The following is a 22690-nucleotide window of genomic DNA, read 5'->3' as shown; positions in this document are numbered from 1 at the left end:
TCATGCTACTTCCGTTCGCCAGCTAGAGCGGAAACTCGCAGTACTGCGTCTATTTCATCTTACAACTTGGAGGAGACAACATGTGTACATATAATTTATGATCTTTCACCCCCCTTAAAAAACATGTAAGTATGTAGTATCTCGGAACATTCTTATCCGTGTGTGTATCAGTGTTGTAATTACTAAGCGAGTGAGCCGAGCGAGTTGGCTACGCAGTGTGCTTTCTTGATTTTCGTATGAGTGTATTCACAATTACTAAGCGTCTGAGCAGTGTGATGAACGAGTTAGCTACGCGGTATAGATTTTTTTTCGTACTAAGCAAATCATTTGAAGTGTTAGCTATGCGATATGTGCACAGTGTGTTTTTTGATTTTCACACTAGGCGAGATAGCTATGCGATATGTGCACAGTGTGTGTGTGTGTTAATCATTGAAGTTGTACTGAAAACATCAAACAATGTTCGATTCTAGGCTTGCTATGTTCCAATCTAATTTTCTTAGAACAAAGGTATCCCCTAACATGTTGTATCGGATCACATGTAACGACATCGAGTGCAGTGTTCGATTCTAGTCTTGTTAGTTTCAATCTAAACAAAGGTATCCCCTAACATGTTGTACAGTGTTCGGTTCTTAGGACAAAGGTATCCCCTAACATGTTGTATCGGATCACATGTTAAGGTTAACGACATCGAGTGCAGTGTTCGATTCTAGTCTTGTTATGTTTCAATCTAAACAAAGGTATCCCCTAACATGTTGTACAGCGTTCGATTCTACTTGTTTAGTGATCTGAACACATCAATCATTGTTCTGAACATATGTAACGACATCGAGTGCAGTGTTCAATTCTAGTCTTGTTATGTTTCAATCTAAACAAAGGTATCCCCTAACATGTTGTACAGCGTTCGATTAGTCTTCTGAACACACCAAACAATGTTTTAATCACATGTTGTATCGAGTACAGTGTTCGATTCTACTTATTTTGTGTTCTGAACACATCAATCAATGTGCAGTGTTCAATTCTAGTCTTGCTATGTTTCAATCTAAACAAAGGTATCCCCTAACATGTTGTAAAGCGTTCGATTAGTGTTCTGAACACACCAAACAATGTTTTAATCACATGTTGTATCGAGTACAGTGTTCGATTCTACTTATTTTGTGTTCTGAACACATCAATCAATGTGCAGTGTTCAATTCTAGTCTTGTTATGTTTCAATCTAAACAAAGGTATCCCCTAACATGTTGTACAGCGTTCGATTAGTGTTCTGAACACACCAAACAATGTTTTAATCTCATGTTGTATCGAGTACAGTGTTCGATTCTACTTATTTTGTGTTCTGAACACATCAATCAATGTTCTGATCACATGTTGTACTGGCTGTCTCATAAGGAGCTATGTATAGCCACCATCTTGCATGCGCCATCTTGCGCAAGCATCCTTAGGGAGGCTCTAGCCAAGGATCCTTAAGCCGCCTCATAAGAGCAACCACCATCTCGCGCAAGCATCCCTCATAAGGAGCCATGTATAACCGCCATCTTGCGCAAGCATCCCAAGGGCGTCTATGTATAGCGATCATCTCGCATAAGCACCTTTAAGGAGTCATGTATAGCCACCATCTTGTGCAATTAGCGTCGAGAGATGGCCGCTGTAGAATTTTTCTTTTTTAAATTATCCGCCACCATTTTTCAACTAAAGAGTGTAGCACTGAGGTTTGCGATGTAAGATGGCGGATGACAGCTGCGCGTGAGTTTGTAAAGCACGTGGAATTTACCGCCACCGGGCAGCACGGTGCTCAAAGATGGCGGATGACAGCTAACAGAACTTTTCAAATTACCCGCTACTACAGAGAGCAGGGCGGATGGTAGCTGTCAAAAAAGCACGTGAGTTTGTAAAGCACGTGGAATTTGCCGCCACCACATAGAGGGCAGCACGGTGCTCGAAGATGGCGGATGATAGCTAACAGAACTTTTCAAATTGCCCGCTACTACAGAGGGTAGCACGGTGTTCTGTAGATTAAAGATGGCGGATGACAGCTGACGAAATTGCCCGCAGCACGGTGCTCAAAGATGGCGGATGACAGCTGCACGTGGCTTTGTTTACTAAACAAGAGCACGTGGAATTTGCCGCCACCACATAGATGGCAGCACGGTGCTCTCTTGATTAAAGATGGCGGATGATAGCTAACAGAACTTTTCAAATTGCCCGCTACTACAGAGAGCAGCATGGTGTTGTGTAGATTAAAGATGGCGGATGACAGCTGATGAAATTACCCGCAGCACAGTGCTCTATTGATTAAAGATAGCGGACGACAGCTGTCAAAAAAGCATGTAGCTTTGTTTACTAAACAAGAGCACGTGGAATTTACCGCTACCACAGGTATCTAGCTAAAGATGGCAGCACGGTGCTCTCTTGCGGGTGACAGCTGTCAAAAAGCATGTAGAATTTGCCACCGGCATAAAGAGGGCAGCACGGTGCTCTCTGGCGGTTGACAGCTGTCAGAAAAGCACATAGGTTTGTAAAGCGTGTAGAATTTACCACCACCACATAGAGGGCAGCACGGTGCTCTCTAGATTAAAGATGGCGGATGATAGCTGACAAAAAAGCGCATAGGTTTGTTTCCAAACAAGAGCACGTGGAATTTGCCGCCACCGGGCAGCACTGAGGTTTGCGATGCAAGATGGCGGATGACAGCTGTGACGTACCACATTTCAAAGGTAAGTAGCTAAAGAGGGCAGCACGGTGCTCTCTGGATTAAAGATGGCGGATGACAGCTGCACGTGGCTTTGTTTCCAAACAAGAGCACGTGGAATTTACCGCCACTACATAGAGTGCAGCACTGAGGTTTGCGATGCAAGATGGCGGATGACAGCTGTGACGTACCACATTTCAAAGGTAAGTAGCTAAAGAGGGCTGCACGATGCTCTCTGGATTAAAGATAGCAGATGACATCTGCACGTGGCTTTGTTTACCTCGCGCTAGTTAGGTTAAGTTGGTAGCACTAAGGTTTGGACCAGTCAAGATGGCAGCACTGCTGATGACAGGTGACGAATTTTGCGGCTACTGCGATATAGAGGGCAGCACAGTGCTTTGTGGTTTAAAGATGGCGGATGACAGCTGTCAAAAAAGCACGTGGCTGTCAAAAAACACGTGGCTTTGTTTACCACGCGCTAGTTAGGTTAAGTTGGTACCACTAAGGTTTAGGCCCGTCAAGATGGCAGTACTGAGGTTAGCGATGCGTTGTTGTCTGTCAAAAAGCACGTGGCTTTGTTTACAAATCTGTCAAAAAGCACGTGGCTGTCAAAAAGCACGTGGCTTTGTTTACCTCGCGCTAGTGAGGTTAAGTTGGCACTACTGAGGTTTAGGCCCGTCAAGATGGCAGTACTGAGGTTAGCGATGCGTTGTTGTCTGTCAAAAAGCACGTGGCTGTCAAAAAACACGTGGCTTTGTTTACCTCGCGCTAGTGAGGTTAAGTTGGCACTAGTGAGGTTTAGGCCCGTCAAGATGGCAGCAGTGAGGTTAGCGTTGCGTTGTTGTCGATGACAGCTGTCAAAAAGCACGTGGCTTTGTTTACAAATTCAAATCTTGCGCCAAAATTCAAATTTCCCGCCAAAATTCAAATTTCCCGCGGGCGGCGGCGGAGGCGGCGGCGGCGGCGGAGGAGGAGGCGGTGGTGGCGGCGGGAGGAGGAGGAGGCGGCCGAACTGTCCAATTATACTACTATTAGGGTAAAGCAAATTTTCATCATCATATTGTTTCAACAAAATATTTACATTTCTTAAATCACCCATATTTTCTGCAGTGCTTAACAACGCATTATGGCATTCCCAATGGGGTAACTTGAAACACAACTAGCCACACTCCTATGCATATGTATTTTCCTGAATTAAATCGAACCCACAGATCACACCTACAACTACACATCGGTATTTAAGGTTAACTGCTGCACTATACAGTAAAATAATTTATTATATTTTTTTAGTCAGTTCAAATGTGGGTCGCGCAGGTCTCAAATTTAAGAAGTACTATAAAAATCTCTTTTTAACTGGAAGAATATATATGCAAACACAATATTTTCTTAAATTTTCTTGTCACGAGGGAATTGGAAGAATGACTGCGAATCCTTCCGCACTTGATAGTTATTGCAGCCAAAGACAGTACATATCTTTCCACTCGTACTGAGAGGAGATATAAAGGAATGACACACACTACTATTTACTTATGTCAACTTAATACAAACGCATAAATAACGCCAAAAACTTCACAAACAAATACACGTGCTCTTATGACAGAATCAGTAACTCTCAGGTCACCCCTCTAGAGGGAGCTCAAATCGCTGTCCCTCGATATCTCGCAGAGTATCGCGTATCGTCTCCACTGCATTTGGTGCATTAAAGCTAATGCATTGAGCTGGCATTTGCAATAAAGAGTGTTCTGTAGGAAGGAAGTCAGCTTCCGGACGAAACTTCCTCTACATCGGTGTGTTTTCAGACCATTTCTTCACGAGAAATATATCTTATTCATGAGTTAGGAGTAACAAACATGAAAATAGCGAGAATTATTGCTTTTACAAATAGGTGGGAACAATGGGAGGAGAGTACTGGAAACAAGCAGATAAAGGCTAAGTTAGGAATTAACTCGATGTATGAAGCTCTACGCGTAAACCATCTTCGGGTGTGGGGATATATGCGACGAATGGAGGAGGATAGGTTACTTAGGAGAATTTTTTTTTTTTTTTGCTATTTGCATTACGTCGCACCGACACGGATAAGTCTTATGGCGTCGATGGTATAGGAAAGGCCTAGGAATTGGAAGGAAGTGACCGTCGCCTTAATTAAGGTACAGCCCCGGCATTTGCCTGGTGTAAAAATGGGAAACCACGGAAAACTATCTTCAGGGCTGCCGACAGTGCGGCTCGAACGCACTATCTCCCGATTACTGGATATTGGCCGCACTTAAGCTACTGCAGCTATCGAGCTCGGTACTTAGGAGAATAATAGTCTATATTATGGAGGGTAAGAGGAGTAGAAGGAGACCAAGATGACAATGGGTTGACTCAGCTTCTAACGATTTAAAGATAGGAGGTATAGAACTAAATGAGGCCACGGCACTGGTTGGAAATAAAGGATTGTCGCGACGTGCCGTTTTGGTAAACCCACAGAGGCTTGCAGACTGAACACTGAAAGGCATAGCGGGGCTATATGTATTGCCGTTAGTGTACGAAGAATTGGATCGTAAAGTTCAGTACATGGCTGTCCACGGTACGTCCAGACCTACCGTCAGTCGGGGTGACAACGGTCCCAGGGGTGACTGTGGTCAAAACTGAGGGAAAATCTTATTGAGGCATATTTATATATTATATATTTTTAAAATCTCAATTTTCAAATTTCCCTCCAATGTAAGCACATTTTTCTTTCCATAAAGGGGAAACTTGTGATTCTAACCTTAAATGCGTTTTTCTGACTATCATTTGTTTCAACACTTATTTTTTTTACAAAAACAACACCCCAATTGCTTTACGTCGCACCGACACAGATAGGTCTTATGGCGACGATGGAACAGGGAAGGGCTAGGAGTGGGAAGGAAGCGACCGTGGCCTTAATTAAGGTACAGCCCCAGCATTTGCCTGGTGTGAAAATGGGAAACCACGGAAAACCATTTTCAGGGCTGCAGACAGTGGGGTTCGAACCTACTATCTCCCGAATACTGGATACTGGCCGCATTTAAGCGACTGCAGCTATCGAGCTCGGTGACAAAAACAACAGTTGGCTAAACTGTTCATTGTTGCTCCTAGGTCATCACTTCTAAATGTCATCTGGAAGTGTTGTTTACCTTTGTTTACTCCTTGTGAGGTATGTATGTAATTTTATCTTTATAAGAAATTGTTTTGTACCTTAAAAGTGCAAATTTATAAACAATAGTACAATTGTCTTGTTTTTTGGGGTTACTATGGTCATGAGTATCAACTCATTGCAATTGTCTTATGGGTTATATTAGATTACTCTTGTTAAATATTGTATACAATTAATGTATTAATTTTATGTTTTATTATTCACTTGTTTGTTTCATAATCATGTTTGTGTCCTTTTTATTTCAGTATTAGTGGCAAAATGGTGAGATCTGTCCTAGAAACTGACAGTAATTCTTCAGTTGTTAGTGACATTGCTGAGTCAGTTTTAAGTTTCTTGGAAGAAATGCGCTATTCAAAGTAGATAAATGGCCCCACAAGAAATGAGAGATGTTTTGTTGAGCCAGGAAAAAGTGTCTCTTTGGAGGATACTGAACCTTGTCCAACTCTTCAAGATCAGTTTCAAGCAGGAACAAGTGGTGAAACATCAGTGCTACCAGTCTTCAGAAAGAAGCAGAAAGGCATACAAGAGAAGATTCATCGGACTCTGAAAATGATGTTGAAATTCATTTAAATGGAAGTGATGAAGAAACTTGGGAAGAGATGAAAGTAGGCATGATGCCAGAAGAAGGAGAAGAAGAAGAAGATAATGATGAATGCTGTAGGAAACCAACAGCAGGAGACTATGTTCTGGTTGAGTTTAGTACCAAAAAAGCATAACTGCATTACATAGTAAAGTGATAGATGATGATGGTACTTGGCAAGAAGATGAAGTGAAAGTTACATTTCTTAGAAGATGTCATGAATATTTTGTGTGACCAAAGGAAACATACATTTCTGTTATCAAAGTGAATGAAATTCTTAAAATACTATTGCCTCCAGTTGAGCAAATGTGGGGGTAAGCTAAGCTTCTATATACAGTTTACCAGTGGCGAAACTACTTGGAGTCATTTGAGGCAATGCCTACCCCTGAGAAATACGATTAAACATAACTATCGTAACAAATGTATCTGCCGTTGTTATTGTGTTAAATCAACAATAATATCTTTTTGATATGTGTTACATGATGACAGCAGATGATGTGCTTCGCTGATCGCCCCGCTAGATGGCGACAGCAGACTACTTGTTCTGACAGGGAGGCAGTCTCTAACTTGTCTCACCCAGGACTTTTTGTTTTATTTCCCTTCCGTCAGCTTGTGAAAGGCGCGGGGGTGGTGGAGGAAGGGTACGTTTACTGCCCGCACTCCTCCCACCGCTAGGCAAGCCTCTTTGCTATTTGAGAGCGTAGTAACTCCCCGCGCGAAGTTGACAATGTAAGTACCCTGTAGTTAAGTGTGTGCTTTTCTTTTGAATTAGTAGACAATCCATGCATTATTGGCTGTATTTGTGACAATTCAGCCATAGACTGTTAATTGTGTAAAACGAGACAATAATATCAGGCAGGCTCTTAATTCACAATCTGAGAGCGTTTCATTCATTTTTAGTAGATCCTCAAAAAGAGCTCATCCTCTGGAATCCAAAGGATTCAGACTTCCACAAGCATGCGCTACCCGTTGGAGCTTTCACTCGAGAGCAGTCCACACAATATTTTCACACTATGATGATCTAAAACAGGTTTATGAAGACATTGCAGAGAATGATGAGGGTTGGGACAGGGAGTCGTAAAATTCTGCTGTAGGGTTGTTCAACATACTCAAGAAGGCCCAATTCATTTATTTGCTCTCTCTCCGTAGATCGTTTTTTTTTTTTAATACAGACCATATTATCGTTGCTCTACTGCAACATAAAAGCACACCTGATGTAATTCTATGCAATACTGAAATTAGAAAAACCACTGTATCCTCAAGGTCCTGCGATCAGAATATCCAGTATCATCTTGCGTTGTAAAATGTCGCAAAATAAATAACGAGATAAATGTAGACGACAGGACATTCCAAAAGCTCAAAATGTTAACATATGAATTTTTGACACCTTAATTATGCAAATGGAAATACGGTTTGGCGATTTTGAAAGCATCCAGTTTGAGTTGTTGGATCCAACTCAGTTCATAGTTTACAAAGAGAGCTTCCCTGCTATTAAACTGAACAGTCTTATGAACATTTACCGCTGTTTTAATAGGAAAGGACTAGAAAGTGAATTGATTAAGATTTATTTCGATATAGAAAAACATTTGTCCCCTAAAACGTTTACATTACATTGTCCTCAATGACCTCGAACCAGTGTATGTGGAGATGTCTTATTATTATTATTATTATTATTATTATTATTATTATTATTATTATTATTATTATTATTATTATTGCTCTCTCTTTGTTTTACGTCGCACCGACACAGATAGATCTTATGGCGACGATGGGACAGGAAAGGCCAAGGAATGGGAAGGAAGCGGCCGTGGCCTTAATTAAGGTAGATTTGCCTGGTGTGAAAGTGGGAAACCACGGAAAACCATCTTCAGGGCTGCCGACAGTGGGGTTCGAACCCACTATCTCCCGGATACGAGCTCACAGCTGCGTGCTTCTAACCGCACGGCCAACTCGCCCGGTTGTGGAAATGTCGAAATTGATTCCTTTAATATTAACATTTCCTGTGACTACTGAAGGGAGTATGAGCACTCTGAAGAGGATAAAAACATAATTGCGTAATTCAATGAACAACAGTGGCGTATGATGGGATCAAGACGTGGGCTACCACTAGACTTAGGTTACCCCCTTTTCGATGGTTGGTTTAGTGAATGTCAAGTCTTCTGCGCTTTTGAGCTGCAGCCAGTAGCCACCGGAAGTTGCCTGCTGTGTTGTCAAGGCTGCTTCACAAGCTAATGCCCAGGCTTCTGCTACTGCCAATGCTCAACCCCTGATCAGTTGGAGATGGTAGCCTAAGGTTTAGCAATTTCAGGTCCGGCTTTTGTGGCTAAATGTGTAGAATGCTTGCCTTTGGTCCGATGGCCCCGGTTCAATTTTCAGGATCAACCCCCTCATACTGTTTATTACCCTGGCTGGGGGGCTGGGTATTTATGACGTCTTCGCCATTCATGTTATCCTCTTTAGGTCACCACCAAGCCTATACAGATGCCATTCACCATTGCTATTATTATTATTATTATTATTATTATTATTATTATTATTATTATTATTATTATTATTATTATTATTATTATTATTATTATTATTAAATAAAAATGTTGAATTTTACAGTGGTCGTGCCCATCGTTCACTGGTTAATTAGCTTCATCGGGAGGTCTGTGGTGGTGTCCGATCCATGATCACGGGTTCGACTCCAACCAACGAAAGAGAACACTAAACCTGAAAGATTGCATTTCATTTTAGCAGATCTACGAATAAACAGAAAACTACATTACTCTTATAACAACAGCCCTGCAGTGTCTTCCAGCTTCCTACAAAGATGTAGAAGTAAACGGAAGTGAAATATCAGCACTCTGTTATCTATATAATTAAGTCAGAAGTATGAGGTGAGGAAGTATATACGATGAGTAACGCATGGTTGATAGTTAGCAGTGGCAATCTGACGGACCGAAGCCTAGCACACCTATCCGCCCTAGTCCCCGCTCCTGGCTGATATACAGTACATGGTTGATAGTTAGCAGTGGCAATCTGACGGACCGAAGCCCAGCACACCTATCCGCCCTAGTCCCTGCTCCTGGCTGATATACAGCGCATGGTTGATAGTTAGCAGTGGCAATCTGACGGACCGAAGCCTAGCACACCAATCCGCCCTAGTCCCCGCTCCTGGCTGATATACAGTACATGGTTGATAGTTAGCAGTGGCAATCTAACGGACAGAAGCCCAGCACACCTATCCGCCCTAGTCCCTGCTCCTGGCTGATATACAGCAGCAAGCCGCGCGGGGCGAGTCGAGGCGAGAGAGGCGAGAGTCTGGGCTGCGATATCAATCCCCGATGCCTTGTTATGAGAAACGTGCGACGTTTTTTCTCACTGGTTTCAAGTTTTATACACTGACTGACAGAGCAAATGCAACACCAAGAAGGAGTGGTCAGAACTTTATGCCAATTGCAGGGTAGACTGACGTCACTGAGGTATGCCCATGATGTGAAATGCGCCGCTGTGCTGCGCACGTAGCAAACGATAAATGGGACACGGCGTTGGCGAATGGCCCACTTCGTACCGTGATTTCTCAGCCGACAGTCATTGTAGAACGTGTTGTCGCGTGCCACAGGACACGTGTATAGCTAAGAATGCCAGGCCGCCGTCAACGGAGGCATTTCCAGCAGACAGACGACTTTACGAGGTGTATGGTGATCGGGCTGAGAAGGGCAGGTTGGTCGCTTCGTCAAATCGCAGCCGATACCCATAGGGATGTGTCCACGGTGCAGCGCCTGTGGCGAAGATGGTTGGCGCAGGGACATGTGGCACGTGCGAGGGGTCCAGGCGCAGCCCGAGTGACGTCAGCACGCGAGGATCGGCGCATCCGTCGCCAAGCGGTGGCAGCCTCGCATGCCACGTCAACCGCCATTCTTCAGCATGTGCAAGACACCCTGGCTGTTCCAATATCGACCAGAACAATTTCCCGTCGATTGGTTGAAGGAGGCCTGCACTCCCGGCGTCCGCTCAGAAGACTACCATTGACTCCACAGCATAGACGTGCACGCCTGGCATGGTGCCGGGCTAGAGCGACTTGGATGAGGGAATGGCGGAACGTCGTGTTCTCCGATGAGTCACGCTTCTGTTCTGTCAGTGATAGTCACCCCAGACGAGTGTGGCGTCGGCGTGGAGAAAGGTCAAATCCGGCAGTAACTGTGGAGCGCCCTACCGCTAGACAACGCGGCATCATGGTTTGGGGCGCTATTTATTTTATTTATTTATTTATTTATTGTGAACATAACAGGTCATTAGTCCCAATTACAATGTTCACGACAATTGTTACTTACGTGTTAAAAATACATATTAAGAACAAAAACCACTACCTAGTTAGAGTAATCCTAAAACTAATTACTCTGACACACAAGTCACATTACTAAAATAAAATAAAAAAAATAAAAAAAATAAAAAAGAATAATTATGGTTAATATTACTAATAATACATTACATTACTAATACATTCTAATTAAAATCAGTATAATATTTAAAACAATTATTTTAACAGGATTTCCACTTGGAATGTAATACATTTAAAAAACAAGGTTTACAACATTTATACTAGTTTATGCTATTTTCCCTTTTTTTAATCTTCATAATCTATTAAATTATGTTCAGAAGTACAGTGTTACATGTCGAAATGAATGTAGCTTCAGCCATACTAAAAATATCAACATAAGGATGAATATTGTTGTAGAGCCTCATTGCTCTGTTAATTGGGGAGTTCTTATGTATTTCGGTCTTAGCCTTTGATAGAAAGAATATATTTCTAGGACGACTTAGTTTATGTGGCACATAAAATGTTATTGATTTCAATATGTTTGAGTCATCAATTACAGAATTAACTATTTTATACAGGAAAGTCAAATCTTTGCAACTTCGTCTGTGGCGTAAGCTATTTACACCATGTTCCTTCAGTATACCTGAGTAATTTATGAAGGTTGGGTAATTTCCTGTGATTTTATAAGTCATGAATTTTAAAAGCTTGTTTTGAGTACTCTCGATAAGATTGATATTTTTTGTGGTCACTGGGTTCCAAACAACTGAGCCATACTCAAGTCTGGACCTTACAAATGAATTAAACAAGGTTAATAGTGTCTTTGGACGAAATGATAATTAATTCCGTATAATGAAGCCTAACATTTTAAGAGCATTATTGGTAATTTTTTGAATATGGTCGTTGAATCTTAAATCTTCATTGAATGTTATTCCTAAATCCGTTTTTGTCTTGACACGAGTTAATATGTCAGTATCCATTGCATAGTTATATTTAATCTTCTGTTTCTTCCGAGTAAATGTCATGGCTACACATTTATCTATATTAAAATTTAACTTATTCTGTTTGCTCCAGTCTACAAGAGAATCTAAATCGTTTTGAAGTAGTTGACAATCAGATACTCTTTTAATAGATTTGTATATTTTAATATCATCAGCAAAAATAAGAATTTCAGAAGATGTTATAGTTTCCGGTATGTCATTAACAAAGATTAGAAATAGCAAAGGCCCCAAGTTAGAACCTTGTGGAACTCCCGAATTTACATCAAATTTGGAAGATATATGACCTTTGTAACTTACAACCTGAGTTCTATCCTTTAAATATGATATCAGTAAGTTTTGTAATGTAGTAGAAAATCCAAAGGAAGAAAATTTATTTATTAAGCAATCATGATTAACCTTATCGAAAGCTTTTTGAAAATCCGTGTAAATTACATCAGCCTGAGCATGATCATCTAAACTAGCGGATATATATTCAGTAAAGTTGCAAAGATTTGTTTCAGTGGATCTTCTCGCCATGAATCCATGTTGTCTCGGTGAGATACTATTTCTAACATGATCATAAATTTGTTTGTACAATATAATTTCAAAAATTTTGGCTGGGGCACAAACAATAGTAACAGGTCTATAATTACTGAACAATTTGATATCTCCAGTTTTATATGCAGGAGTAACCTTGGTATGTTTCCACAAGTCAGGGAATGTCTCTGTTTTTACAATTAGGTTGAAGAGAATGGTTAAAGGATATACTAACACTTCTCTACAACCTTTCAAAATATATGGGGGAATATCATCAGGTCCTACTGATTTCTTCGGTTTTAGGCGGTCAATTGCTTTAAGCACTTCTTCTATAGTTATATGCTGTATATTAAGTACACCTATTTCATTTGGTTGATCATTATTCCTAAATTCCAAATTATATTTAGACTTTTCCTGAGAGTATATAGTTTTGAAATAGTCTGCAAATCCATTAGCTATGTCATCTGGTGATTGTAACAGACAACCTTGAAATTCGAACTGTGGGTTACTTTTTAAGCATCTCCTCTTATTATTAATAAAGTTCCAGAATGCCTTACAATCATTACTCAAGTTATTTTCAATCTTCTCGACATATTGGTTGTATGCAATAGTTATATCTCTTTTTATTTTTGCTCTGAGAGTTTTAAATAAATGCATGTAATACTCAGAATTTTTCTTCTTTCTAATTTTTTCTTTTAATTTAATATTACTTATAATATCCTTTGTAAACCAGATGGGATATTTTTTCTTGTAGTTTTTCGTTTTCGGAACACACTGATCCAATACAGCATACATTTTATCATAGAAAAGTTGTGTGGCTAAGTTAACATCTCTGCATTCTTTAATATTAATCCAGTCCGTTTCCTTCAACAGACTGTAAAGTTTCTCAAAATCTGCCTTTGTGAAATTATACCTTCTATGATGATTATTTTCTTTTCTCCTATTTCGGTTAACTTTAAGTATTATCTGAAGAGGAGGATGATACCCGTCTTTTGGAATGATTGGATCAATTTCCTCAACAATACGTATGCCTAATAAATTTGTTAACACAAGATCAAGTGTCTTATTATTACTATTCTGTACATTGTTAACAGAGTGGAGATTCGAAAAATGTAATACCCTACTTAATTCTTGACTTATATTACTTCCTTTGTTCAAATCATACGTACTGTCAACTATTTCAGAGATATTAAAGTCGCCAACTATAATAATGTTATTTCCAAGTAAATTAATATATTGTTCTAACTTACTAAAAAATTCTACGTAGGCATCTAAGTGTGAATTTGGGGGAAAGTAAACTGTGCAGATATAGTACTTCTTCGTATGATTCCACGTCACCTCTAGTGCGTATTCAAGGCACGTTAAATGCCCACCGCTACGTGCAGCACGTGCTGCGGCCGGTGGCACTCCCGTACCTTCAGGGGCTGTCCAATGCTCTGTTTCAGCAGGATAATGCCCGCCCACACACTGCTCGCATCTCCCAACAGGCTCTACGAGGTGTACAGTTGCTTCCGTGGCCAGTGTACTCTCCGGATCTCTCACCAATCGAACACGTGTGGGATCTCATTGGACGCCGTTTGCAAACTCTGCCCCAGCCTCGTACGGACGACCAACTGTGGCAAATGGTTGACAGAGAATGGAGAACCATCCCTCAGGACACCATCCGCACTCTTATTGACTCTGTACCTCGACGTGTTTCTGCGTGCATCGCCGCTCGCGGTGGTCCTACATCCTACTGAGTCGATGCCGTGCGCATTGTGTAACCTGCATATCGGTTTGAAATAAACATCAATTATTCGTCCGTGCCGTCTCTGTTTTTTCCCCAACTTTCATCCCTTTCGAACCACTCCTTCTTGGTGTTGCATTTGCTCTGTCAGTCAGTGTAAATGGAACAATGTGTCAGATGCTTACCTGATAATGTGCTTTAGACTTCCATCATTCTCAATTGAGGTTTGGGCTTCACTGATAGCCTTGGTAGCCCTCAGTATACGCCACTGATGAACAATGAAAGACTCGACAGTCTTCGTACCATTTCTATCGAGAAAATGCTTGTGAAGAAATTGGTGAGTGATCAAGTATTGAAGGACCAAGTGATTGACCATTTTGCAACCAAGACAACTCGACGTTTTGAACTACTGTACAAGAAACTTTAAGGTAAGATTTACTGCCTACCCGTTAATAAACTAATAGCTTCGCCACTGCAGTTTACTGGCTTCAACTTGAAATGAGACAATTATAAATGAAAAGGACATATTAAACACATTTTGCAAATTTTGCTTTAATGTTTGTCATAATTGTAATTTTTTAGCTTTAGACTATAGTTAAATATAAGATTCTTACATTAATATGCTTGTAAAACATGTCCTGTGTGACCATAGTCACCCTCTACTAATTCCTGCATAGGCTATTTAATAACAATTCTTGAGTGATTGTAATATATGGCCATAGTGCCCCACCCCATGGGGTTACTATGATCACTACATTTTCAGATGTGAGATAATTACCGGATGTTCGAAAAATTTATTTTAGTAAGGAGATGATACCCAACACTTTATACTAAATCATATTTCATTTTTACATGGATATCTCATACAATGTGCAAGATATTCACAAAAACTGAAAAAAAGTGACCATAGTAACTCCAGTTGACGGTATGGACTTGCTTTCGAGTTCTTTATTTATTTATTTATTTATTTATTTATTTATTTATTTATTTATTTATTTATTTTTTCCACCCGGAGAGACTCCTCTCTCATACATCCATTACGGATATGTTAAACTACAACTCTACCCACAGTTTTTTTTTTTTGTTTTTTTTTTTTTGTATATAAGAGTGTTACAGCGTGATTTATTACAAGTTTGAAACTGGGTGATATAACAAGCCCATTCACATTTCAAGAGAAGAAGAAGTGGCGTATACTCTGCAGTTATCACTAGTAATACATCCTTTCCTAAATTCAGCCTGTTTTACTGACTGTTACAAATCAAATTTGTTCTTCAAGAGTTTGTTTTAAGTGATTAAACAACATTCAAATATGTGGTTTTGTTTCGAAGTGGCTGGTATGTTGTTATAGAAGGCGCATATTAGCCTATTCTACAGCACATTCCGTTCAGTGATTTACGGATTTTCTTCATTGAGGAATTGTGATTTCTATCATTTTACACTGTGTCCACAACCTGTAACATATTGTCGGGTATGTTCAAATTCAATGCTTCAATTTTGCGAAATGTATAGATCTCAATTGAGAATATAAAAGTTAATACTGATCTTTCTCAGTTTCAGCATTCTACACATTTTTAATATTTAATGTTATTAATTTTCTTAAATTTTATTTTTAATTAAGCATGAGAAATGAATACGCATATAACTAGCTTGCTTCTTAGAAAACTCCCTACCGAGCTCGATAGTTGCAGGCGTTAAGTGCGGCCAGTATCCAGTATTCGAAAGATAGTAGGTTCGAACCCCACTATCGGCAGCACTGAAGATGGTTTTCCGTGAAGATGGTTTTCCGTGGTTTTCCATTTTCACACGAGGCGAATGCTGGGGCTGTACCTTAATTAAGGCCACGGCCGCTTCCTTCCCATTCCTAGCCCTTTCCTGTCCCATCGTCGCCATAAGACCTACCTGTGTCGGTGCGACGTAAAGCAACTAGCAAAAAAAAAAAAAAAAAAAAAAGATAAAAAAGAAAACTCCCAGCCTTTGCGTTGCAAGTGCCTGCAGGTTGTGTGTACTAGCCAGGGTGCGAAATCGCGGGGGGGGGGGAAAGGGAAGGATGTCTCCCCCACCGATGATTTTATCTCGGAGGTTCCCCCAACTAAAATTGCCCGGGGGGTTTCTTTCATTATAAAATAAACAGGAAAATTTAGAACCGATAATTTATTACTGAAATTAATGATTTTTACTGGGCATATTTTACTAAAAACATCAGAAATAATTCAAATGTCTGCCACACCTTGAGCAATTAAACAACGCAGCAGTGGCAACTCCACACCTGTAGCCTGTTGTTGATGTTTCGCGCTGGCGAGTCCATCCTCTCTTGTCATTGCTATAAGTAGCTCGAGTTTACACCACTCCTGTACTTTTTGGAGTGGGTGTGTTTCCTATAGGTATCAATAGGACAATATTAACTTGAGCAGGGTACAAACTGACAAATTTGTTCATTCAGCACATAGCCCTGGTAGAGGAGAGTTCCATTAAAAAAGCAATAAACCATGGAAACTCGCACCTCGTCTGGACTTTCTTAAGATAGCGAGTGTCTCTTAAACTTCTCAGCTGATTGGAATAACGTTCTAATGTTTATCATTCTCCTTTTAACAGCAAAATTCGAACAAAAAGATCTCAAATTTACATTTTTCTGGGTGGAGAGGGTAATTAAAATACAGGGGAATATACCCCCCCCCCCAGGTACTGCCTGAAAAAAATTAGTAGTTAAGCCCTATGTTCCTTCTCCCCCCCCACTTCTTTCTGATTTCACACTCTGGTAGTGGCAATATATCCTATATCTAAATTTCGTGGAATGAGGATTTTTTTTCCGAAGAGCAACGCAGATGAAGAAATGCAGATGGTAGTTTCAGAAAGAAATTGCGAAATGTAGTATGTAATTTTAATTATTATTTTGCTGTGTTACTTACCTTTTTGTGCAATTTAATAGTGATGCTATGAACATTGAGTTGTTCTTTACTGTGTATGCCGCGACATATGTTAGTAGGATTCAAAATCTTTAGAGGTTTCTATTTAGGATATCTGTGTCTTGTTACATCAGTGTTGTTATGGAGATTCTCCTGTATCTCATCATTACCCCACAGCACCTATATCCGGTATTTATTCGTGACGATTTAGGTAACAGTAGGCTGCCTCTCTGATTTATTGGTGTGTAAAAGATTTTCAGGGGTGAGTGACGGTGAGTTTGCATGGGGTCGAATCCTATGATCTGCAGTCCTGAAATACTTTCCTGTGGTTTCCCCATTTTATCATTAATTAACCTTAATTAATGCTGCTGCATACCTAATCTTATCCCTTTCCCTTGTAGTTGTTAGTGCTACATTAAACTACTAGCAGGAATGGAAGAACAATCTTCAGGAATAAATTCTGGCTGTTGGAAGAATAAAAGGTAGTTGCTTGAAAGGAAATTCAGTAACATATTATTAGAATAAACTGTGATGGCCAGAACAAGTAAACATGGCACTCTTCAGTATTGTCCCCTCCGATGAAATATACAAAATACAATTGATCATAGTTGCCTGAATAGATATGTGTTTACATAGAAATCGGTTCCCTGGCATTGCATAAGAATCAACTCAATTAGCCACAGGAACGAAGCTTGTATTACCTGTAGGAGAAATTTTTGTATTCATTGTTAGTGCAGTATGTTTACATTTACAGAAAAATATAACAAAGTGACTAGTGAACACTGCTATTGGGTGAAATGAATTCTCTGAGGCACTACTCGAGGTATTCAACATAGATAATTTTTTGCCACCCGGGGAAAAATAAAAACTGCTAAACATTTAAACCACTCGTTTGACATGGAACTCCCTACAAGGGGCACTCTGGTAAACACCACTCGGTTGTGTCATTAGACAAGACATGCATAGAAAAATAAAGAAAAGGCACTTAAGTAAAGGTTGGTGGCATTGTTCAATGAAATGAGCTGATAGCAGTATTGTATAAATTTTTGTCTTTATTTCAACAGAATTTTCTTCATTTTCCATTTCCAGTCTTCTGGGTAGAAATGTGATTCAAGAACCTCCTCAGTTTTCCTCTCTCCACCACTCCCTTCCTACCTCAAATTTTTTGTCTACTTTTACTCTACTCTTCTCAGTACTCTCCTTACCGTAGCCATTCACCCCTTTCTGGCCAATCCTCGATGTCTTTCTCCTATGACTTCCTCTGTAAATACTTACTGTGGAACTCTATCCTCTTCCATTCTCATCATTTGTCCATACCATTTCAGTTTATGGGTCTCTATTTTGCCTTTCAGTTCAGGGTATCTTATTCACTCCCTCATTTCTATGTTTTTGACTTTATCCCTTTATGCCCTCCCTATATTTCTCTAAGGAATTTCATCTTGGCCTCTTGCATTCTGCGTTATCATGTTTTTTTTTTTTTGTTGTCCATGTGCCTGGTGCATGTGTCAAAATAGGTTTGTAATACATTGGGTGCAAAATTTTCTTGCATTCCATTGGATGTCCCAGTTACAGACTATACATTTCACACATTGGTAAAACTCATTGGCTTGTTCAAGTCCCTATCCAATTTCTTATTTTAATCACCCATCTTCTTCAATTATTCTCTCCAAATACTTGAAGCTTTCCACAACTTCTAATGGTCTTCCATTTACTTCAATATTCCCACTTCCTTCTCTATTACCTCTCGTCACCACTACTATCATACTCTTTTCCACACTTATTTTCATTCCATATTCCTCCATCTCCTGATTCCTTGCATTATCTTGTTCTTGTGCTTCCATTTCATCTTCTCCACATATTACTGTCTCATCTGCAAAGTGTGAGGCCTTTGCCTCCTTGGTTCCCATTTTTTGTTGTATACTTGTGTGGATTTCATCCATGATTGTAATGAAGATTGGCGGGAATAAAACACATACTTTTTGAAGTCCTGTTTCTTCTTTGAACCAGTTTGTTTGTCCTATCGCAGTATTCATACTACTTACTTTTCGTTCATGGCTTTTATAATTGGCTCTTCACCTCTTCCTGCCTTCTTTTTAATCAATGCATCTGAGACCACTTTCCATGGTACACTGACATATGCCTTCTCAGTATCGATAAATATCATCACTGAATCCATCTTAAATTCCCATCTGTTCTCCATCACGTTCTTTAGGTTCAACAGATTGAAAAAGTTTAAAATTATGTTTACACTGAGTAAGGAGTATGATACCGTATGGAAGTGAAACACAGATAATAACTGGTGCCAAGAAAAAACAGAGTTGAAGCCATTTAGATGCCATGTTATCTGAAGTTCTTGAAGATGAGATTGATAGAACATGCCTCAAATAAAGAAATAGTGAATAAGCTTAATGAGAGGAGAATGGTTTGAGCTAATTTGCTAATTTGATCCTGGGAAGGAAAATTTTGATAGAACATATCTCAAAGAACTGTGAACTTGTTCAGTTAGTTTTGAAGCTGATTACAAAAGATAAAAGTGGTAGGAAGATTCCAGTATATGGACCCGGGTGATCGGAGTGATATGCAAACCATACAGTCACTGAATTTTCAAGAAAGGTCATCTTGTTGCGGTTTCAGTTCCATATAAAACTGTATGTTAGATAGCTATTAATATGATATAAGGTGTCATGTAATACTAGGGGTCCTATGACTATGGTCTTGATATTGACAGATAAGTTAAATTATATTATGGATGTGATCACTGTTTTAGAAATCATGTAAAACTGCAGGTCCTTAGCTTTGATCGAAGTATTAGTCATAGAAAACTTGAGGTCCTATAGGTATGACCACAATATCAACAGTCATGTAAAATTTTGGGTTTTTTGGTATGATCATAATATTGATGGTCATTTAAAATGACAAGGTTGTTGCTTAGTCTGTTAACAAACACCGTAAGTATCAATGACATTAATAAGGTAATATATTTTTCTGGCTTATGTTTCAGTGTAAGGTCAGTAGAAGTAATCAACCATCCCAGTACCTTCTAACTACTTCAGTTTGCAGTGCAGAATGGACCTGGAAGCAAAAATCAAAGAGGAACCAGGCTGGATTGAAGGAGAAACAACGGCATCGCTTGAAAGTCTCATACCAGATAACTTTATAGGGGTCAGAAATTAACACTTAATATCTGAATAAGTTTGGCAGGGGCATAATTTTCTATGTGCTTCCTCAGTATTAACACCAGCAGTCACCAATTGCTGAATGAGCATCTATGCATAGTACAACTCTGTTTTTTTTTATTTGTCCGGGAATACACCACAATGCGCTACACAAAGCTGCCAACTCTTAGGAACTTAAGGTTAGGCTTGGATTAGTCTGTACTTTTTACTGTCAGTATTGAAATTACTTTGGTTTAGGGGTTGCACCATTTTCATTTTTCCCCTTTGATTATAATAGATGATGGTTGGCCGATCGTACTTTAAAAAAAAACTAATATCCTCCTACAGTACTGCATCACCATTAGCACCACATGTTAAGAATTATAACTCCTGCCATAATTAGTGTAGAAGAAGTTAAATCACAAATCTTTCATTAGTGTTTTTGAGCCTTGATACACCAGACTGCTAAACAAAGTGTTAACACGGATGTGATAAATGTGGGTTACCCTCACATCCACAAGATATTATGTGTTTTAAGGAACTAGCAGATTTGCCTATGACATACGAGGGATGAAATACCATAAAATTTGAATGTACGTTCTCTTAAATAAATATTTTGCTCACATGTTGAATTCTTCTAGAAAGACAGAATAGTGATTAGCTCATTTTATTCCTCAAATACAGGTCAGATTCTGTGATATATTCAGTAGAGAACCATGTCTAAGGGCTCTAGAATGTATGATTTCTGAGAATAATTTCTTTTATATGCCCCTTCTTAGTGGGCTCTGACACTTTAAGGACTTCAGGCACATTAAACTGAATTTTTTCTTCTTCATTGTCATTATTTCCTTGTCCTTTTTGTGCATCCTTTTCATCCATTCCTTAGTTCAGCCACTGTTCTCTTCTGTATTGAATGTGTTAAGTTGGTATATTCTAGAACTTGTTACTTTAATTCACTTTTATTAGTTACTTAACTTACATTAGAATATGAGCTTTTAACCTCTTCAGTCCCAGGAGACAAAAATTTGGATTTTGACAGTGATATTCACTAGAGTGGATAATAGGGAATCAGAGATGTTGAGAAAAATTCCAGAAAAAATATTCTACTGATAGGGTGTCCAAAATTGATGGTGCACATATGTACACCTCAGGTTTTTATTACATAAATATATTTAACAAAATTATACATATACCTTATTAATGTTGAAAAGTATGGTACATTTACACCCAGATTAAATCACCAAATTACATAAATGCCTTAAACTAAAAATAGAAGGTATAAATCTGACTTGAGAACTTTATGTAATAATAAGCAAGATGTTCCTCAATAACCATGACGCCAGTGTCCAAACCAAGCTATAACTCTAAAAATACTTGAAAAATGCAAGCATACTGTACATATTACATTGTAATTACATGCTCAATCATTACATTACATGGTATTTCATGAAACAGTTGTTCTTGAAGACACTCAAGTACATATTGCATTTTACACACATGATTCTTGATTTGGACTTGCATCCTGGGAACCTACACTTGGATGGAAAGCTGTCATTTGAATACTTGGGAAAATGCCCGTACACATCAAATCTGACCTCCGGAATAGGCTTTGATATCACTTTACGGTATTTAGAGGCTGGTTCTTGTTCTTCCTGTTCCCTTTGTGCATCATCCTCAATGCCAACAGTGTGCAGTCCTCTCGGTGAGTGTCTGACAGACTGTGAAATTGTTTCAGATCTAATAAGGGCATTAGCTGCATGGAGAGGGTATTGTAGGAGGCTCATTTGTTTTATCTGAGGGATATCTGATTTCCAGCAGGCCCTTCTGTACATTAACCAGCCGTTTACAAGGACAAGGTCTACAAAATGGTTGAAGACTCATACTGTCCATCTTTTTGTTTGTACAGTACATCTATAGTATGCCAACAATCTGTTTGGATTATAACTGCTGGTTACTGCTGGCTGTGGTACCTCAATTTTCTTTTTTTGTCCTGTTTGGACCAACGCATGCATGTGGCCTGTGGCTCACTTCCAACACAAGTTGACAAAAATGTAACATATTTGTTGTCTTTCCATTTCAGAACACAAACTTTTCCATCTTCCCTAACTTTCTCATCCCACTCCCCTCTTTGCAACTGTTTGTCATCTTTCAGCTTACCAACCACAGGCCCAATTCTGTTTTTCAAGACAGTTCCTGTTTGATGAATGCCATTACTCATCACTTCATGCTGGTAAAGAAACAGTCAGTGTAAATGACATGATGTCCATCCTTTGGCTCTGTCACACTTAACAGTTTCACAATGCTGCCACCCGAACCAAGCTCTTTCAAGTCATTTTCAAAAACAGTTCCTCTCCCCTGATGTATACAAAACTCTAATACTAATCCATCTCTAGCTGCCAAAACAACATTTTTAAGTCCAAGTGGGTTAGGTTTTGAGAAGATGAATTGGCAAAAACTACACCTTCCTGAAAAGGGTATCATCTGTTCATCAATCGACAGGTGTGCAGGCCTTGGCAACGTCAGACACTTATCCCTAACAATATTTATCATTGGCCTGATTTTCCAGTTTATCAGACAGGTCATGTTCAGCTAGGTTGTCTGTGAAATGCAGGTAAATCCATAGTTCAAAATACCTCTCTCGAGGCATACATTCTGAAATT

At 39.4% G+C, this 22690-nt stretch overlaps 1 protein-coding gene across 1 annotated transcript in view; it reads left to right on the top strand.

Annotated features, from left to right (window-relative positions):
• Positions 1–15333: 15333 nt before the first annotated feature.
• Positions 15334–22690, top strand: part of LOC137503267 (zinc finger and SCAN domain-containing protein 12-like) — a 44339-nt gene continuing 36982 nt past the window's right edge. Inside the window, exons 1-2 of the mRNA XM_068230812.1 lie at positions 15334–15440; positions 19877–20037. Coding sequence (XP_068086913.1) covers positions 19942–20037 — 96 coding nt within the window. The 5' untranslated portion in view covers positions 15334–15440; positions 19877–19941. The remainder of the gene's footprint in view (positions 15441–19876; positions 20038–22690) is intronic.

Source organism: Anabrus simplex, chromosome X, assembly GCF_040414725.1.
Source record: "Anabrus simplex isolate iqAnaSimp1 chromosome X, ASM4041472v1, whole genome shotgun sequence".
Classification (NCBI taxonomy): domain Eukaryota; kingdom Metazoa; phylum Arthropoda; class Insecta; order Orthoptera; family Tettigoniidae; genus Anabrus; species Anabrus simplex.
This window is presented reverse-complemented; position numbering and strand designations above follow the sequence as displayed.